This window comes from Oryzias latipes, chromosome 17, assembly GCF_002234675.1.
Source record: "Oryzias latipes chromosome 17, ASM223467v1".
NCBI classification, from domain to species: Eukaryota; Metazoa; Chordata; class Actinopteri; order Beloniformes; family Adrianichthyidae; genus Oryzias; species Oryzias latipes.
Genome location: NC_019875.2, coordinates 26862591 through 26882161, shown reverse-complemented (window position 1 = coordinate 26882161; position 19571 = coordinate 26862591). Strand labels below are relative to the sequence as shown.

Genomic DNA, 19571 nt, shown 5'->3' with positions numbered 1-19571 from the left:
CGTTAGGGCACCGTACGGCAGCATCACCTGTATCTCATAGTGTGTGCAACTTAAATTCTCCTTGCAAATATTTTACCACACACTTACCATGCACACGAAAATGTTCCATTTTTATGACATCCGTTAGGTGGCCGTACGAGTCTCAAGGAAAAGCAAGACACTCGTTCACTCCCTTTAAGATGCGGCCACTCTTCTCTTAAACCCGCCACGGGCAACCCAAAAAGCTGCAATACCCTTATGGGTCAATCCCCCATACGAGTGTATTTGACTAAGGCTTACTAGTGTAAAGGGCTGCTTTTGTCTACTTCAGAATCCACTGGAATTATGTTACTTGTGTTGAAGAGTTACAGTAGTTGCAAGAATGTCAATTCTGGAGCTATAGCCCTGTTGTTAATGGGTTAAACACATGACCTTTTGCTCAACACAGTAATAGTTTACTAAAGCACCACTATCCAATATGCTATTACTGTAATCCATCAATAAAAATGATTTTCTGAAGTAAAGTATTGACAGGAAAAAATCTGTAAAACCTCAGGCACGGTCATGTAGCTCTGAATTCCGGGGTGGCGCACATTGTAGCCTGAATTTCCAGAAGCTTGATGTTGAAGTACACGGCGGTACAACCAACACACTTTTCAAATTAGGTCAAAGCAGAGTTTGCGGTGTGGAAAAGTGCTCCTGGAGGATGAGCGCTCTTAAGCCGGATGCTCACGACATGTCCCGGAGACATTCCTGATAAAAATCACCTGCATTCACTGCCTTAATTGCATTAAAAGTTGCATTTTATTGTGGTCTGAAATTGATACCAGATGAGAAGCATATGCAAAAAAGCAGAAAGAAGCATAACAAAACAATTATGGATGTTTGTGCAAAAATGAGGCACAAGAAAGTCTTGAGATGAAGCCCTGAGAACAATTTCATGAATGAACGCTAATGTTTTCATGTGCCTCAACACAAACAGTTACCCCCTTACCGCATATGGCTTCCTTTAGAAGCGGAAATACCAGCGTGGTCCAGTGGAAAGGTTGCATGTTAAAAGGCTCTCATCAGGTCTGCATTGTCTGTCAAGATAGAGTCCCCGTTTCTTATCAGAGTTGCCTTTTCTTTATCATCTCTGGGCCCTGATCTTTCCTCCAATCACCACTGTAGTGTCTGCCTTATTATGCATGTAATCCATGATGCAGCTGCAGCTTCTGCTGTCACCCTGTCAATGCTCTGTACAGGCCAGGGTGAAGTGAGGTAGGAGATACTTAAGGGAACCGTGCCCTAGCATACAAGAACAGTGACACGCGAATGTGATGGAGACAAAATCATTTCCTGCTCCTTCTTCTCTGCTTCCCCCCTTTCTTTCTTACTCTCAATTCCCACCCTCTGGGGGAGGGGGGGGGGGGACTTGATGCCTCCTTAGAGGTTTCTTGCTTGAAGAATCCAGCTGGGGCTTAAGTGCAAAGGGTAAAAAATGGGCTTCAAGAGGAGTTGGGTATCACTCGGGATAGATCAAACCTGCGAAGCTACAATCCTCCTTCACTCCGGAGGGTTGCTTTAACTTGCCTCTTTCTGCGTGTTTCATCAACTTCCCCAAAGAGACGCAACAGTATGTTAGATATTGAACGAGCCATGAACTAATTCTGTCAAAGTGACTGCCTTACAGGAACGTATAGGATGTTTTTCATCATCAGAGACATAATAGATTTTTTATTATGTTTTGGTATCTCAGACAGCTGCTTGAGTGGACGTTCTTTTTGTTGAAACTTTAATAATCCTGCAAGAAAAATGGTTAATCCATTTTTTCTGGGAGCGTTATGCCATGGTTGGCAGATCAGCAGGGATCCAGCAGGTATTGATGAAAATATATGGTAAGGAAGCAGAAACCTCCATTCATCCATCTGTCTTTTACTGCTAATTCAACGCTGTGAACATCAGAGATGCCCAAACCTCTGTCTCCACGGAGACTTCCTCCAGTTCAGCTTGGGGAACCCCAAGGCACTCCCAGACCAATCAAGAGTCACAGACCTCCTCCTGGTGGGACATGCCCCGATTACCTCCTCAAGGAGGCGTCCAGGAGGCATCCGACAGAGATTCCCGAGCCACCTCACCTGGCTCCTATTGATGTGGAGGAGCAGCGGCTCTGCTACAAGCTCCTTCCAGGTGACTGAGCTCCTCGCCCTATCTTTAGGGTGGCTGAGCATCCTCCAGCAGAGGAAACTCATTTCAGCATCCGGGATCCTATCCTTTCAGTCATGACCCATATGTGAGGGTAGGAACATGGATTGACCAGTAAATCGAGAGCTTTGCCTTTTGGCGCAGCTCCTTCTCCACTGCAGCGGATCAATACAGCGACATAAACATGTTAGATTAAAAAAAAATGGGCTCAATAAACCCACAATTTTCTAGATGATTGTTAAAGAACTTAATTTTTTTAGCCTAAATGCAACAAACAATTCATTGGCGCTCATAAAATGTTTTTTTATTTAAACGCACATCTTCTTTACATTTAGGGGATTACTTGCATTAGAATTGTAATGAGGCAGATCTCTTTCTTTGATGTGCAGCCACAGGGTCAGAGATCATACAATCCAACATTAAAACTGTTTTGCAACCCTTTTTTTCCACTGTGTTTTTAGTTCCTGCTCCCACCAGAGAAACTCTTCATCTTCAGCCATCTTGCAGCTTAGCTGGCTGTTTTGGAGAGCCAGGATAGTCAGCTGTGTCCACTTTGCATCACTTGTGGTGAAATGTCAACATTTTCTGTGTGTTGGCTAATCCCAGGGATGGATTCCTGCTACATCAAGACAAAGTGCTCAGAGAATTTTGATTATTTTGTGTTGTTAGATGCTTTGAGGGAGAATGCAAGTTGGTTTACAGATTTTTCATTTTTTGTATGTTAGGTTTTCTGCCCCTGGAGCTCTCTCTATTTGGCCTTATAAATTTTGCACCTCTCTGTTGGTTGTTTTAATGCAAAAAACATAACTTTGGATACATTTTTTAAGCATTTTGCCTTTGAGTCTGACATATATCATGTCTTTTAAAGTAAAAAAAGCTCATACTTGGCTTTCCCTACCATTCAAAACAACTTTATTGTGTTTTAAGGCAAAATTGTCAAACACTTACTTAAAAAACAACAGCAGCCCAAGTTGTGCCATTTATTGAGCTTGGGCCACTGAAATTTTATTATTTACAGCAGTTTTCATCAAGCTTTTTTACTTCTACCTTAAACTTGCCTAAACCTAAATTTTAGAATAAAAATCAATAATTTAAATTTAATAATTCTTATAATAATAATTCAATAATTTTATTTTGACCACGTTTTAACTATAAATATTTGGAAGTATAATGCTAAGTGCAAAATAATTTAAATAGACTTTGAATCCAATTTTAATTAAATGAAATGCTGCAGCCCACTTTTTAAATGCCCTGAAAATGAAAAATGAAAAACCAAAACATGATGTCAATCAATATGTGCTTTCACTACATTCTTGGAGCTCATTGAAAATGACCTGTAGTGGAAAACAGCCATCTGGTGTGATGCCATGTTTTTTTTTTTTTTTATAAATCGACCAACCTGGGGAGTCGAGAAGCATCAGCAAGATATGTCACACTTACCCATAATAAATGGCATATCCTTTCCTGCAGTGGCTCCTCTGAGACATGCGTCACTGCGGAGTCTGTGATTCTTTCCTTCCCAACTTAAGAAAACATTTAAAGGATGAATTAGAGAAAGGTTTGTGGTCTTGAACACAAATCGCAGCTTCAGAAATTTGAACTGAAAATGCTGTATTCATGTATCTGTGAACAGAAAAGGGATACGACTCAGAGAGCTCCGTGTAACCACAGATGGACTCGGTTCTATACTGCCAGTTTCTATTTTAGAATTCTTATATGGGAATAAAGAGTGTCTGATAGCAGCAGTCTGGGAAAGGCGGGTGTAGCCCCAGGGTTTGTGGTCTTGTCTGACACCGTCTTTGGAAACGATTCCCAGCAAGGTGGACTAGAATGAGGACTAAGGTGTCGAGGGAAATAGTGCTTCATGTCCAACTTGATTTTCGGTGTTTCTCCACATTTTGACAGATAAAATGAAATGTGAGCTTCTGAGGCCCGGGGAGGACTTTGGGATGTTGTCTGTGTTTGAAAATCAGGTGTTACTTTGTGAATCCCAAATCTCCCTTCTAATCTCTCACCTCTCCTGTGTGCTTATCACACCTGATGGACAGTCATGATCCTCATCTGTGAACATTTTGGCTTCCCCTTAAAATTTGTGTAATGTTTTAATCAGTCCTTGTTGCATAAAAAAGTATTTTTTTCTTCTTCTTCTTTGGCAATCTGTCAAGTTTCAATATTTGAGAAGAAAGAGAAGAGCCTGAAAGATGGAAAGCAGAAGAATTCTGATGAGGTTTTTTTTTTTAATGTTAGGAAGTCTAATGTGTTTTTCATGTTTTTGGCTCATTTAACAAGTTCCCTTTACTTCTCCAAATAAAAACCTGATGGCTGCTCTGTCACTCCGGATATTGGATTATGGAGGCATGCCCCACTGCTGGAAGAAAAGCTTGACTCTTAAGATTTGTTCTTTCCTCCAGAGATTTTGGCTACCAGTAGAATCGAGGAATGGGGCAACATAAAAAGACAAACAATCTTGAAGTAGCGCCGCTGTGACCACAGTGGGGGTTATCTTATTTAACCAAGGGCTACACCCTCCTTTATGGTGCAAAAGAAAGCGTCCCTGGCAAACCAGAGCCAGGAACAATGGGGGCCAGCCTCTGGGAAACAGGGCCATTTGCATGCAGCTGTTTGCCGTTTCCCGGACCACAAAGGCCAATCAAAGGAACCTTAATGAGGGATGACAAGCGTCAAAAAAAACGCTTTTGCTCTCTGTCTGTGCCAACCCATGTCAGACTCTCCCCACCCGTCACAAAAAAATAAAAGATTTTTCTTCTTTTTGGTTATCAGACATTCCTTTAGTTTTCCCTCCCAATGTCTGATACCCCGATGTGTGTGCAGTTTGATGGGTTAAAGGTTCATCGTGACTGCTCTCTTGAGAGCTGACGCGGAGCCGCTATGCTGAACCTGAACATATGTGTTATAGTCTGCTGCCAAATAGTGGCATTTCAACACCTTTCCTCTATTATCTTTTCGTTTTTTCTCAAGGGCTTGAAACGCGTCGGAGCGGTAACTCTGCGGATGATGTCACATGCACCCATCTGAGCCACAGTGCCACTTCCAATTTCAAGGGTGTTGATAGAAAACAAAATATGTATTATGAGAAGGATTGTCGCCAGTGAATTACAAGCTGTCAGCTGGAGAGGAAAAAAAAATTGACTAAAATGCAACCTAAGAGGCTTCAGTACTGCGGTAGCTTTGCTCTCTTAAGCTCAGGAGAGGGCTTAGCAGGCAGGTCAGGGGGAGGAATCTGAAAAGCTACTTTCTGCGCAGTCTATCACTGACCAGAATACATGATAAGGCCTCGTGTCAACAAGGGCACAAACGAGGATCAGAGCCAATTATTGCCACATCAAAGTGGTTACCATGGCAGTTTGACTAAATGGTCTACGTCAAACATACAAATCCCATTCTGATTTTGATTATTCTGTGTTAAACTCGGATACAGGGGGGAAAAAAAACACCCTATTCTCTACAGATTCTAACAGCGTGTTTGTGTTATGGATTTTATCGTGAGAGTTTCTTGACAACTTTTCCCCCTACAGCTGGGCTCCGTCTGTTGCAATTTTCAGCTGCTGCAAAGTTGAACAATCAGAAAGGGGGAAAGAAAAGCACAAAGTGTGAGATGAAAAGCTTTTCATGCCTCCCCAAGACGCACTGTGCAAACAAACGACCTTCCCTTCCTTTCAAAACCTTGCAAAACTTGTTTAAACCGAGGAACTTCGCACACAAAAGAATACACACATCCAGAAACACATGTTGTCACAAGGTTTTTCCCTATTAGTTGTGTCTAAATCCTGAGATCTCATGCAACATCCAGTGGACTTGCCACAAAAATTCAACTTTTTGTCCAGTCAGAAAGAAAAAAAAACATATTTAAGTACAGTATATTTTAATGTTTTAGACAGATTTGTCATTACATGCCCAATTACAAGTTGACAAGACAGTCATTAATGAGCACACAACTATCTATAGTTTGGAGAAAAAGCAATTTGTTCTTTAGGCCGCCAGCACAGTCTAGATACTCCCCCTAATTGATGTAGTGTTAGCCTATGACCAGAAAGATCTATACGGGCGTGGGGAGAGGAGACTAGCAAGGCACAAGCGTAATCAATTGCCAGGCTACTGTTGACAACAGCATGCCATCATGCCATAGTGCTCTGATAGATGAGCGGAGCCGCCAGTGGACAGCCAGAGACAGAGTTACAAAAAGGCAGATGGCGTGTGGGGCCGTGAGGGTGTTTTAGCCGAAAGACTGTCTCTCTGCTCAGAATTTTAAAACCCCATGAGATGCATTCTTTCTGCCTGTTCTCTGTTGCTGCCATGATAAACCCGTCACTCCTTCCATGAGGAATGGCAGGCAGGACGATCATTATTCTTTGCAGTAAAGCCGCCGATTTCTCCCTGGGTTTTATCATCCACCATTCTGGACAGGTTTTCTGAAAGGTTTGGGTAATTGTCATGGTTATTGGAAAAGACAGAGTGACCCCACAGCCCTTCACTTATGGTTCAGTTACACAGGCGTCTTCTAATGAGGTGATATACAGTCCAGCTAAGCAGAATCTACTGGCCATTAGATGGATCATGGTTTTATAATGAAATGTCTAGTTGCTAAATGCCAGAGAATTTATACCATTAGTTTCATATTTTGTTCTCATGCTACCTCAACAAGAGTCTGTAAAAGTTTTTCCTAATGTGCTATGAGTTTAACATTCTATTCTGTGGAGGGAATGTTTTGCAGATGTCGATCTTTCTGTATTTTCCTGCAGCGGCGTGTGTTCTGCACAGAATATCATTGTAAATGAGCTGGACGCAGTAGGCTCAAATGACTAGCAGACATGTGGGTTGGGTTTTAAGAGTAGGAATTTCAAGCCGGAATCGTTTCAGCTTTGAGGAGTTCAAACAATGCTAATTGCATCAGGCCCTGGCTGTCAAAAGTGTGAGGATAATTAAAGCAAGAGGGCAGAGCGGACCTGGAGTGGTAAGTGTTAGAACATGACAATGCTCGGGAACCAATGGGAGCGTGGAAAAGGTAGCAGGCAGAAAGGATGGCTAATTAGGAGAGAGCAGTGCACAAAAAATACAAATGGTAGTTGTTCCATCTGGGGCCACCGGTGCTGAAAACGTCTAAGATTATTGACAGTACAGTTCATGCTGAGCCACACTTTCCCTTAATTACATACATTTCAATGTTATGCCAATGATTCTTGCCTACTTTTTTCAGAATTGCAGATTTTTTGTTTTTTCAGCTTGAAGTTTGTTAATGGATTTCTGGCTTTTCTGTTTCCTCTAGTTGCAAAACCTCCATTGAATTCTGTAACGGTACATTACAAAAAGGAAGTAACAAAGATTAGCCTGTTTCACTGTAATTTGTTGCATATCTGGCACAGATATTAGCAAAATTATTTGGGTTATTAAGGGTTATTTGGCCGTTCTCCCATCAGCTTTCTTCCATCTATAGATTAGTCCTCCTGTGTAGAGTCCAGACTTTCCCTCTTTCAATTGTTGGCACTGTAAAATGGATTATATTGCACTTCAATCTGCTGGGATTCTTCCTTTCTTTGCCCAGGAAACAAAGCAAAAGAAACAAGTGATGGAGCTTTTACAACTGTAAAATAAAACGCTCTTCGTCCAAATAGATTTGGCTCCGGACGTTCTCCATTGGTGGAGACCATCTCGAGGCGCTGCAGCCTTCGCTCGGAAATTTATTAGATTACCTCTGGTCTCCAATGAGTCAAAAATCTGACAGCCCTGACCACACAGACATGGAGAAAGGAATTATTTTGTCTTTCCCTATTCTTGGATTGCGTGTAATGGTCCATCTGTTTAAAACGGTGGTAAACACTGGACTGCTGTTGCCTATTTATATCGTGCCAGCAGATTTTTACTGCATGATGTGCGGTCTCGCTGTATTGATGCAGAGATCTCTTAACCTATTAATTTTGTAATGTGCTTCCTTCTCTATCTCTGTGCGTCTCCCTTTGTCAGGTTTCAGCCGTGCGGCACTGCCTTTCGGGCTGGTCAGGCGTGAGCTCTCGTGTGAAGGATATTCAATTGATCTCCGCTGCCCCGGGAGTGATGTCATTATGATCGAGACGGCTAACTACGGCCGCACCGATGACAAGATCTGCGACGCTGACCCATTCCAGATGGAGAATGTCAACTGTTACCTCCCTGATGCCTACAAGATTACATCACAAAGGTAAAGCGCTGGGGGAAGGATCAGGTTTCACAAACACAACCAGGAGCTGGGGAGGAAAATTTATGTTCCAACTTTCTGCTGCACACCAAAGAAATGTTTCAGGCTTTTCAAATGTTATTTCAACTGTAGATGGACTGAAAGGATCAGTTTGCTTTAGTTGGTTGGTTTCAAATAAAATGTCAGCTCATTTTTCATCTCAGGAATGCTTTGAAAGTCTGTTTCATCTCATTCAGAATAGAAAGGTTTAAAGTCCCACTCCGATCATCTTTTGATCTATTTTCCAAAGTGTTGATAGTTGTCCAAAAACCTGTATTGTTTTCTTGGACATCGTTTCTGCAATGTGGGAGGAGTTTAGTAAGACCGCAACACACATTTTCACGTATAAATTTGGGTCTTTCGGGATACACGAGTGATTTACATAATTCATAAGTGTTTCTTGTGATCGAGAAGGATATGCAATTGATCTCCATTAGTTGATGTGTGCAGATGTCCGTCGTGGGTTTCGGCCGATGGGTCTTTACATAAAATTAAATTTATAGCTGTTAAAAAGTTTTGGTCGGTTGAGAATTACGCATTTTATGCATATTATACATAGTTTCTACACAATTATTATGTAACTTTGCAATTGTGCAGGATTTTTGGGGGATGCATACAAAAATGTATAGCTTTCCACCACCGTTGCACATAGGTCTAACAGATTTTTCATGCACCACCGATGAATAACTTTTATGTTGCGTACACGGCGCACATAACATATTAAAATTATGTAATTGAAGCACAAATCACTAATGAATTGTACATCATATTTAATGTTGATTCACATGTTCTTTGCATGGTTAATTGGTACCTCTTCTGTGATTAATTCGTTATACATCTGTGAAAACTTCACGTAGAGACCACAACTTTTCTCACTTTTTCCATGTTTATTCCCGTATGACCAATTTACGTGTTGTGGGCGAGCCCATTGGCTCAGAGCAACCCCGCCTCCCCTTCCCCTCCACATTGTTTAGAGCTCTCTGTTTACAGTGGTCCCTGGCTACATCACAGATTTTTTTTGGTATAATTGTAGATGTTTATTTATTTAACAGCACACTGTGTTCTGAATTTTCATTGAATGTTGACTGTTGTCCATAATACTCAACCTATTTTTCAGCAAAGGTTCGAATTTTGAGTGTTTTTGAGAGCAAAGTATGAACATGTTCATGTCTGTCTGAGAAAAGCTAATAAAATGTGTAGTGAGGGCTTTTAGAGCCTTAAAACAGTTGTAATCCTACTATCGCAGATCATTTTTAGAAAACTTAGCCCCAGCTATAAACGAGGGACCACTGTACACTCTCTCCTACAGCCCCTCACACCCCCTACCTAAAATCACCAGTGCAACAAAAATGGCAAGAAATATTGGAGCCATACAGTTTTGAGTCTGATGCCAGCTCGAACAAGAAAAACAAAGATGTACATGGATCTATTTTTCTAGAAGTGGATGCATTAGAATGGAACAGAGCAGGGAGCTTGTGGCTCTACATTTTTTCGTCTGCTCCTGATTCCCGATGATTTGAATAAAGAAATACTTAATGCACATTTTTGCTCAGTTTTCTTTATATATGTCCTCAATTGTCAGAAAAATGCCACAAGAACATGTTAAAAAGAAAACCAAATACTATTTTTGTCAGAGTGGGTCTATAAAGGCTGGGGTTTGAAAATTGTATACCAAAGAGCTGAAAATGTGCAGGTTAATGTTACACCTTTAAAACTTTTTTTTTTTTTTTAAACCGGCAGGAATGAGTACTTGAAATGTGGTTTATTCCTGACAGGCAGGAAATGACATCTTTGCAGCAGCAGAGCCCTTCACACCAGCTGTGTGTTGTTGCTTCTGTTTGAGTCATAATCAGTGTACTCAGAGACCGCAAGTCACATGAACAGCCCCTTAATTCCCTATCTGGAACACAGCGCTTGCTTTGTTCAAACACTTGTAGTGCATTGAAGAGGTTTTGCCTCAGGTAGTGAACGTTGCCCATCATCGTGCCTTTTATCCTGGTTACCCTTTCACAGGATGCAGCCTCGTTGTCAAACAGCCGCGCAGCAACACTCCAGCTCAACCGCTGCTTGTACCCCAAGACATGTGTGTATTATAAAGGGCACTCAGAAATAGTAACCAGCACTGTTCATTTTCTAACACTCTGCCTTAACCTGCCCCTCGCATAAAGATAGTTTCATCGCCCACCGCTTCAAACCCCTGGGATTCTATCTGCCTCCTTCTTTTTTTGAATTTGCTCCCAAGAGATGCAGCTCTACAGAATATTTTATGAATACATTAGGTTGCACCATCTTTTCTTAACCTGCATACATGCTGCTGCTGTTACATTTAGAAAGACTCAATGTTTAGAAGGTAAACTAAAAGCACGGACACAGTGTGTCCGTGCTTTTAGTTTACCTTCTAAACACCGTTGAAGCTGCACTTTCAGCAGGTACAATGCTGAATCCTTGACCAATAACACTGTAATGATTCCTAGCGGTGGGGGGGGACGTGCTCCTGACCGTAATTATAGTTGTCGTGATAAGGGCGGACGTTAAAGCGCGGCGCTAATCTTTTGGAGGCCCTCATCAGTCCTTCGTCAGTGTGCAGCGGAATAGAACAAAGGTATTTAAAAGCCATTGTAATGCCTCGGTAATACTGTCAAGATTAAGAAAAAAGGCAATAGACCCGCTGATGGATAAACAAACATTAAACGAGATCATTGAGATCCTAACAGCTGGAAGTCTGCTTCAGTCTGTTTTCTTGGAAGATGCTTACAGAAGCTTTTCATTTCACGCCTGCTTTTAAAACCAAGTTATTGAATAGATAATGTTTTGGTTTAAAAGTTGAATGAAAGGTTATATTTATATTCAGGTGAGGATTTCCTCTCAAACAGCTGTAAATGACTGTTGTGTTTGACCTTTACTTGCTTTTTCCTCCCCCTGTCAACCTCCTAAGTCCTCAAAGCTTCTCCCTTACATGATCATGTGTCTGTTTTTCCTTCCTTCCAATGATTTCAATGGTCACTTCTTCTCTGACCCTTAAAAACTAAGCGAATAAATATTTGATCCGGTCAAAGGTTCATGTCTTTGATGGAAAACAAGCAGACTTCGTACACATCACTGCCGTGACATTGTGCTCGGTGCAGTAAATATTACATGCAGTGAGTACCTGCTGTGAAAAAACAGACTGTCAGGATGCTTAGCAGCAACACCTCCTTTTCTTTCAGAAAAGGAGAAAAAGGAACAAAGGTTTTTTTTTTACAACCTGAAGGAATTATCAAGAAAAATGTATTTAGATTCTTAGCTGAAAGTACTGTACACAAATCAATATTTAGTACTTAGAAAAGATCAAATGATCTACTATGAAAGATTTTTGCTTGTAGTGATGGATCCTCTGAGAGTGAACCCCCCCCCCCTCTCGTTTTATCGTCTTTTAACTCATTGCTTTGCTCTTGTGGGCTGCAGCCTACTGTAAATGGTTTGATGTGGTCTCATGGCTCACATCAAACCAACTGTACACAATCTGCAACCTGCTCAACCGCAACACGCCACTGTCTGCCACGGAGAATTCACAAAGAGCCAGAAATGTTTCCCCTCCGAAAATGGCGGATTTTAAAAATTAAGCCAAAAGATGAGTAAAGTGTTTGTCAGACCCTCAGAAAAGCAGCTCCAAATGTGGCTTGTTATTTTTCTTTGTGAGCGTTGGCAGCATGTTGAACCATGTTGTATGGCAACAGTCAGAACCTAATCTTCTTGTTACAGATGAACATATAAAGCAAAGAGAAAAAGATGTTCACTTAGGTAAAACTATAAGCTCAAAAATGTAGGCCTCATTAGTAAAAGAATATATATAATTCAATAAAACCGTATTTTATTTAGATATGCAATAAATTAATTAATTAATATTGCATTTTAGTACACTTGATTGGAGTTATGCCTTAGTAACAACTGCCCTTAAGGGTAGTGAAAGGCTTTCTGTGGGCGAAAAATGGGCAAATCTGTATGGGGAACGCAGGTGGCCCCTATGATAATTTAAAACCTATTTACTCGTCCAGTGTGAACGCCATAGCGATGGCCAAAATGCAAAACCTCTTTTCTGAAAATTTTTAGGTAATGAGTTTTTACATTGAATGGTGAGAACAACAATAACTCTACATTTTAAATGAATCTGAAAGAAAATCTTCCCTTTTTTGTGACATAAAGGCCACAAGATAAAAACCTCCTATCAGCATCGACTGGAACATTTGAAGCATTTTTCTTTTTTCCTGAAAAAAGGGATTTTTTCAGATAGGAGATTTTGTATTTTGGCCATCAATTATGCTGAAATGGATATGGTGGGCTCTTGAACGCATGTCACATGCCCGGCAAGCGTGCGTCGTATGGATATTTCATTTTTTCAAGCATCTTACTAACAACTAGAGTGCGGTGTAAGGAATCCATAAAACAGTGGACGTCATAAGTCCTTAAAGTATACTTTACAATACACCTACCACATGCACGGCAATCGTGGTATTCTCATGACATGACTTAAGGTCTCTGTACGAGCCCGCCTAAAGATGCAGCCACTCCTCTCTATGACCTTCCACGGACATGCCAAAAACCTGCAGCACCCTGTGGGTCAACTCCTGTACGGATGCATGTGACTAATGCCTTCATTAATTTGATTATAATAAAAAAAAGTATTATGATCAAATGATGTTTCATGGGATTGAATCGAAGAGATTGAATAACAGACACAGAAAGTCCTTTCTACATAAAAAATCTGGACACTTTGGAGATGATTGAGTCGTTCTTACCTGGTGACAGCTAGTTCAGCAGTGTGGCCGTGACCCTTCTGCTATTGCAGCAGCTCCCTTAAGCCTTTTCTGCTGCGCAGCCACACAAGCAGACCTCCTACATTAAGTGCTGCTCACATTGAAGCTTAAACCTCCGCCAACGGGTGTGATGCACTTTTTCAGGCCCATTACAGACTTTCTTATTCGTACATAATGTCTGGTCATCCATTAGTCCCACGAGCAAATGCAATGGGATGAAAAGTAGAGTCTTATTTTGGAAATTGTTATTTTTATGAACACGTTATTTTGGACGGAGGCTTCCATTTTTTTGTGCAGTAGTTTGCAGACATCCTGAATCTGCTCTTTGTCTCGTGTGGTTAAATGTGTACGACCTTCAGAAATATTTATCACAGGCAGGCAATTGTTGGATGTTTTTTTCCCCCCTGTTTGCCTTTCTTGTAGCTGACATAATTCTCATTCAAGTGAGCTTGATTGAAGTGAAGCCAATTTTACCCTATATAATGTTTACACAAACACAGCCTTGTGCTGGGCTTTAAGTCTATCCCCTCCCGGTTTTCTTCTTTTTTTCTTCCTTAAACCATTTTAGCACCCAGAGGTATGTGCCAAGGCGCACACGCGACTGAAGGCACACTCAGTCTGTCTTTGCAAGTCTTTGCACACCAGACTGTTAATTCACTGAGGGATTCTGTATCATACTGGAAGGCAAATAACCTTTCATGGAGATGACACATTGGTTCGGTCATACATGCATAGGAGCTCTGTTGTACCTGAGGCCACAAATTCCACTCCACTGCCTGTCACTGCCACCTGTTCTGTGTGTTTTAATGAATGTCCTCTCTTTTAATAGCACTACGAAGGCAGCAATTCCTTACATGCCTTCAGCTGCTTTTTTACTTTGTCATTCTTCCCATAACCTTTATTTTGCTCGCCCTTAATGCTGTCATTCCTCTTCTTGTTTGAGGTTTAAACAAGGATGCGTAAATGACAGTCCGTCCTCGGATCTCATTAATGTCTATGTGACTGCTGACACATTTTCCTCTTCTTTGTTATTAATGTTTTCTCTGCGGAGTGCTCTTTCTGAAGGTAGTCATGATGAAATCTCTGGTCAATCTTTTTTTCCTAGGTGCAACAACCGTACGCAGTGTGTGGTTGTCACTGGCTCTGATGTCTTTCCTGATCCATGCCCTGGCACCTACAAGTACTTAGAGGTCCAGTATGAGTGTGTTCCTTATAGTAAGTATCGCCATCTAAACCTCACACTGAAACTTTACTGTGTGATCATGAAGTGCCTATACTTTTCTCATAAAAAGTTGTTTCCCCTCAGTTACCTGTAAAGTAACTAAATCACTTAGATCATTTTCTACTTTGACAATATTTGTTTTCAAAGCTAAGGTTTCATCTTTGATCCTGACGTGCACTTTCTATTAGGGGGCTCTATAGAAAAGTTTGTCTTGAGGTCTGTGGGAAAATGACTTAACCTCTAACTTGATTTTTGGCCTCAGTAAACATTTTCGTAGCCAGATTCATCTCTCAGTTGCATGATGTTTATTTTGTGAATTATGGTCCCATTTAAGGGGAACTAGACAACAGTTTTTTTTGTATTTTTTGGCAAGGTAAAAAACTATGTATACATAGCAGATATAAGGAGTTTTTACAGTATACATTTGATCTGCTTTTGTACCTTGAAAAAATAGAAAAATTGTCCCTAAGAAAAGCAGTGTCAGTATCTCAGTGGTAGGAAGAGCAAAAAAGGTCAATAAATGGTCAAAAAGAGATATAATATAATATAATATAATATAATATAATATAATATAATATAATATAATATAATATAATATAATATAATATAATATAATATAATATAATATTCTTTTGTTTTTGTTTTTTAATAGAAAAAGAAAAAATATAGTATTTAAAAGCTTTTTAGGTTTTGGAAGCGATTAAAAAATGTTTATAATTATTCAGAAATTGTAAAAAAAAAGTTACATTTCCATTAGTTTTTTTCTGAAATAAAAAAGGCTGATAATCACATAAGTGGAAAAAAAAAGTGCTTTAACAGGCTCAACATATTTTAAAACTTTTTCTTTATCAAATGTTATTTGAACCAAACATTCCCAATAAATTATTTAAGGTAACTTTCATTCTGTCTGACAGGTATATCAGAGCACAACTGTGTTCTGCTGACATCCCAAAATACATTGATGGAGGATTAACTTCCACTAATTAATCTCAAGCAGCAAGATTGCGGTTTGTGTTGCTGTCAGTTTAATAGGTTTTCTGATGATCATCTCTGATGCTGTCAACATTTGCTGTCACTTTTTAGCTTGTTATGAACCTTATTTAAATAAACTAAAGGTTTGATGTTTTATAAAATGTCAACATTTTTACTTAGTTTTTAATGAGAAAATTAAGCAAATGTTTCCATAAAAAGTTCACTTTGCTCAGTATACATTTTTTGCATGTAGGCCCACAGTATTTTGCTGTTGACATGTTTCCTCATTAAATAATTAAAGAACCACTCTGATCCTCTTTTAAACCACTTTAAAATTGTTCCCAGTGGTTTGTTCATTATGCAGTTTTTAGCCAAAATCCAAAAATCTGTCATTTTCTAGGACATAGTTTCTGCAGAGCGGCAGGAGTTCATTAGCATTAGCTTCTGAGTTGTCGGCTGGACCTTTTCATGCTGCAGAGTGAAGCTTGTGGCCTGCCCAGCATATTTTCTACTTAAAAAATACAGTATGCTCTTTTTCAAACTGCATTTTTTTTCTCCTGATTCACATTGATTTGAATAAAGAAATACTCAGAAATGCAATCTTAAGCATATTTTACTTTATACGTGTCCTCCATCATCAGAAAGAACAGGTAAAAAACACCAAAAACACCATTTTCATTGGAGTGGGTCTTTCATAGATGCCCTACTACCAGTTGTTTCTCGTTTGATTTAAGAACCATTACTAGTTCCACAACCTTATTAGAAGTTGTCATTCTTTTGTCAGTTTAACTTTTCTTTGTATTAAAATAAGATCCTCAGCAGTTGTTTCTCTTTATAAAGTAATATTGTTCTGAGACTTTAATATCTCTTTAAATATTGGGAGCAGTTACATTGAAGTTCATCTGCATCACTTGATGTCCCAAAGAGTTTTTGAGAAAATATCTTTTTCTCCTAAATGCTGTCTGACATTTAAAAACATTCGACAACGTTTGATTTTTATATCTTTTCTAAGTGGTGGAAATGATGGTTTTACATTAGTGCAGTGAATTCATTAATACACTGTAGAAAAAAGAAGATTTCTGCAAAAGACGCAGTAGATTATTGTCAGTTTATTCTGTGCTGTGCTAACATTAAAGTCATGGTTCATCACTTTTCCGATGGTTTAATTCAATATTTTTTAACTTCATTTAGTCTAGTCCTATTTTAAAGTAAAAGTGGTTTCAGAGTGGTTCAGGAATATATTTAAAGGCTTTTATTACTGCCTGTAAATGTGCTTTTTGTTGACAAACTGTAGACATTTTCAAAAAAAAAAAAAGATATTCACTCTTCTTTTCTTCTTCTTCCAAACAGACCTCCCTTTTACCTCCTGCTCTCTTCGCCTGACTAACCTCTTTGCTCTTATTTTTTTTTTCCAACTTTCAATCTTTCACATATTGTCTCCAGCCTCTCCCCCTCCACCCAGTATATGCAGCTGCAACAGTCCACTAAAGAAACTCCATATAAGGCCCACTATTCATCACTCATCTCATGTGCTGATGCCCTCGCTGGCTCATTTAAGAGCGGGGTCTGTAACATTAGCACCGTGTCATGTATTTTGTGTGTGGGCGAGTAGGTTTTAAAATCAAGGTTTGATTTGTGTTTAGTTAGGTCTGAGCAAATTTCCACCTTCACTTGATACGTGCCAAAAATAATACCTGTGCTGTTCCTCTAAGAATGGCATCCATCTCAATCTGACCACATCTTTGACATTTTTCCCTTTGTGCCACCAAGGAGAAACATTCTTAGAGGGATTTATTCTGCTTTTGTTGGTTATTTTTGTTGGCAAATAAAGCCAGTAAGAGGTAAAAGTTGAACACAATGGAAAGAATGGCACATATCTTGTCTCTAGTCGTAACGTCTTTGTCTCTTATGTCCTAGGATGAGAGGCCGACGCACTAACAAACACGATCTTTATCTCCTCTAGCTCTTCCTCCTCCAAGACGGTTCATTTCATGGTCATACCTTCCAACTAATTCTCCTTCTTTGTACCTGCTAGTTGACTCATGATAACTTTTCTCTCCCTCTTGCACTCTTTTTTTTTGCTTTCTTTTCCAATGCCTGAAATAGAAGTGGAGCAAAAAGGTAAATGAGTGGTCTGGTCCTTCCCTCCCCCCCTTTACTTCGGCTCCGTGTTCTGTGGTGTTGAGTACAGCTCCCTTCACGTCCCCTTCCCCTCCCCTCCTGATTGCTTCTCCTGTCAAATGCTAAACCCATAGGAGGATTGTTTGCACCCATGGAATTCAAATGATTTGCAGAACAGAATTTCAAACGACAACCATAATCACCAAACTTTACTATTTCCCTGCAAAATGAAAGAAAACACACAAACTTGTCATTGGTGATTTGTTTTTTGGACCCTCTCTTAGCAACGTAACCCTTGATGAATGACTAGTTGTGTTTATACTCTTATTTGGCTCAGTCTTTGCTTGGCCCCAACTTCTGCTGCACGTGATGTGAAATAGCAGTGATGGCTGAGTGAGTTTGGCGTCAACGGAAAAAAAAATTAAGAGTAAAAACAAAACAAAAAACGCTGTTTTGTACACAAATAATTTACTTTAATAGGCAGTTCGCCACAGCCTCACTCATCCATCAGTGGATTTTCCTTTTTGCCACAAATGTAGTAAAAAAATCCTTTACCACTCTTGTTCTATTCTATTCCCCAACCTCCACTTTCATTTTACCTCTGCTTTGCTGCTCCCACTACCATTGACGACCTGTTGTTCACCCTACTCACAAAATGTGAAGTCTGTTACATTTTATCCTTTATTTCACGACTCCAGTCATGTTAGTATGCATGTGCAATGTGTTCACACCTCAATTTGTTCATGTGGCATTTGACATAAGAGACAGACTGCTATTTGAGAAAAAAATTAAAACACTGTGACCTCTTCTTCCTCCATTCCCCTGTCTTTCATTTGCAGGGTTTTTAAATTTCGTTCCTTTCCTTTATTTGGTTTTGTCCCTTTTAACAGTGTAGCGGCAGACTTTTTAGGTGCAAGTTCTCTTAACCTCTCATCTTTCATTCTGAATAATCCCAATGAGACATTCATTTTTTTTCTTTTCTTCCCTATTCATTAGTTCAAAGCACTAGTCAAAAGCTTCCTCCAACGTCACAGTCCCTGATCTTTTGTCTTGCACTTGAGTCACACAGCAGCAAGAACTGTGACAAATGTCAAGTGTGTATTTTAATACTTTGCTGTGTTGTATTTTGTTTTGCTCTCCATCTCTGTCACTAGTTTTCATTTGTCCTGGGACTCTAAAAGGAATCGGAGCAGCCACCTTCCTGTTTGAGGCCGAGCAGCAAGCCGGGTCGTGGTGCAAAGACCCTCTGCAGGCTGGGGACAAAGTCTTTTTCATGCCCTGGACTCCATACCGCACAGACATGCTCTTGGAGTATGCCTCTCTGGAAGACATCAAAAACGGTCGTCCGACGACCTCCTATAAACTGCCGCACCGCGTGGACGGGACAGGCTTTGTTGCGTATGATGGTGCCATCTTTTTTAACAAGGAACGCACACGCAACATTGTTAAGTTTGACCTCCGCACACGCATCAAAAGTGGTGAGGCCATCGTCAACAATGCCAACTACCATGACACTTCTCCCTACCGTTGGGGTGGCAAGACGGACATTGACCTAGCAGTAGATGAGCGGGGACTGTGGGTTATCTATGCCACAGAGCAGAACAATGGACGGATAGTGGTGAGTCAGCTCAACCCATACACGCTCCGCTTCGAGGCTACCTGGGAGACGGCGTACGACAAGCGCTCAGCCTCCAACGCCTTCATGGTGTGTGGAGTGTTGCATGTGGTGCGCTCAACGTATGAGGAGAACGAAAGTGAAGCAAGCCGGAGCCAAATCGATTACATCTACAACACCAAACTGAGCCAGGGCGAGTACACCAACATCCCCTTCCCTAACCAGTACCAGTACATCACCGCTGTGGATTACAACCCAAGGGACAACCAGTTGTACGTGTGGAATAACTTTTACATCGTCCGCTACGACCTGGAGTTTGGCCCGCCGGATCCGGCTGAAGGTCAGAGCTGCTTCATTTTCCTGTTGTCCGTTGTCTTTTTGTAGTTCATCTTTTGTTTGGCTGCAGTGAGCAATGTCACAGATGGCTGTCTTTTAATTTTGGATCCAATCCAGGTG

General features: G+C 40.4%; 1 protein-coding gene across 19 annotated transcripts in view; it reads left to right on the top strand.

Annotated features, from left to right (window-relative positions):
• LOC101172768 (adhesion G protein-coupled receptor L2) overlaps positions 1-19571 on the top strand; it is a 102988-nt gene that overhangs the window by 36847 nt on the left and 46570 nt on the right. For 16 of the 19 annotated variants that reach the window (XM_023965752.1, XM_011486951.3, XM_011486953.3 and 13 more), the window contains exons 3-6: positions 8143-8356; positions 14291-14400; positions 17486-17500; positions 18655-19455. In XM_023965752.1, coding sequence (XP_023821520.1) covers positions 8143-8356; positions 14291-14400; positions 17486-17500; positions 18655-19455 — 1140 coding nt within the window. The remainder of the gene's footprint in view (positions 1-8142; positions 8357-14290; positions 14401-17485; positions 17501-18654; positions 19456-19571) is intronic. The other 3 variants (XM_023965755.1, XM_023965754.1, XM_011486950.3) reach the window with 1 other exon arrangement.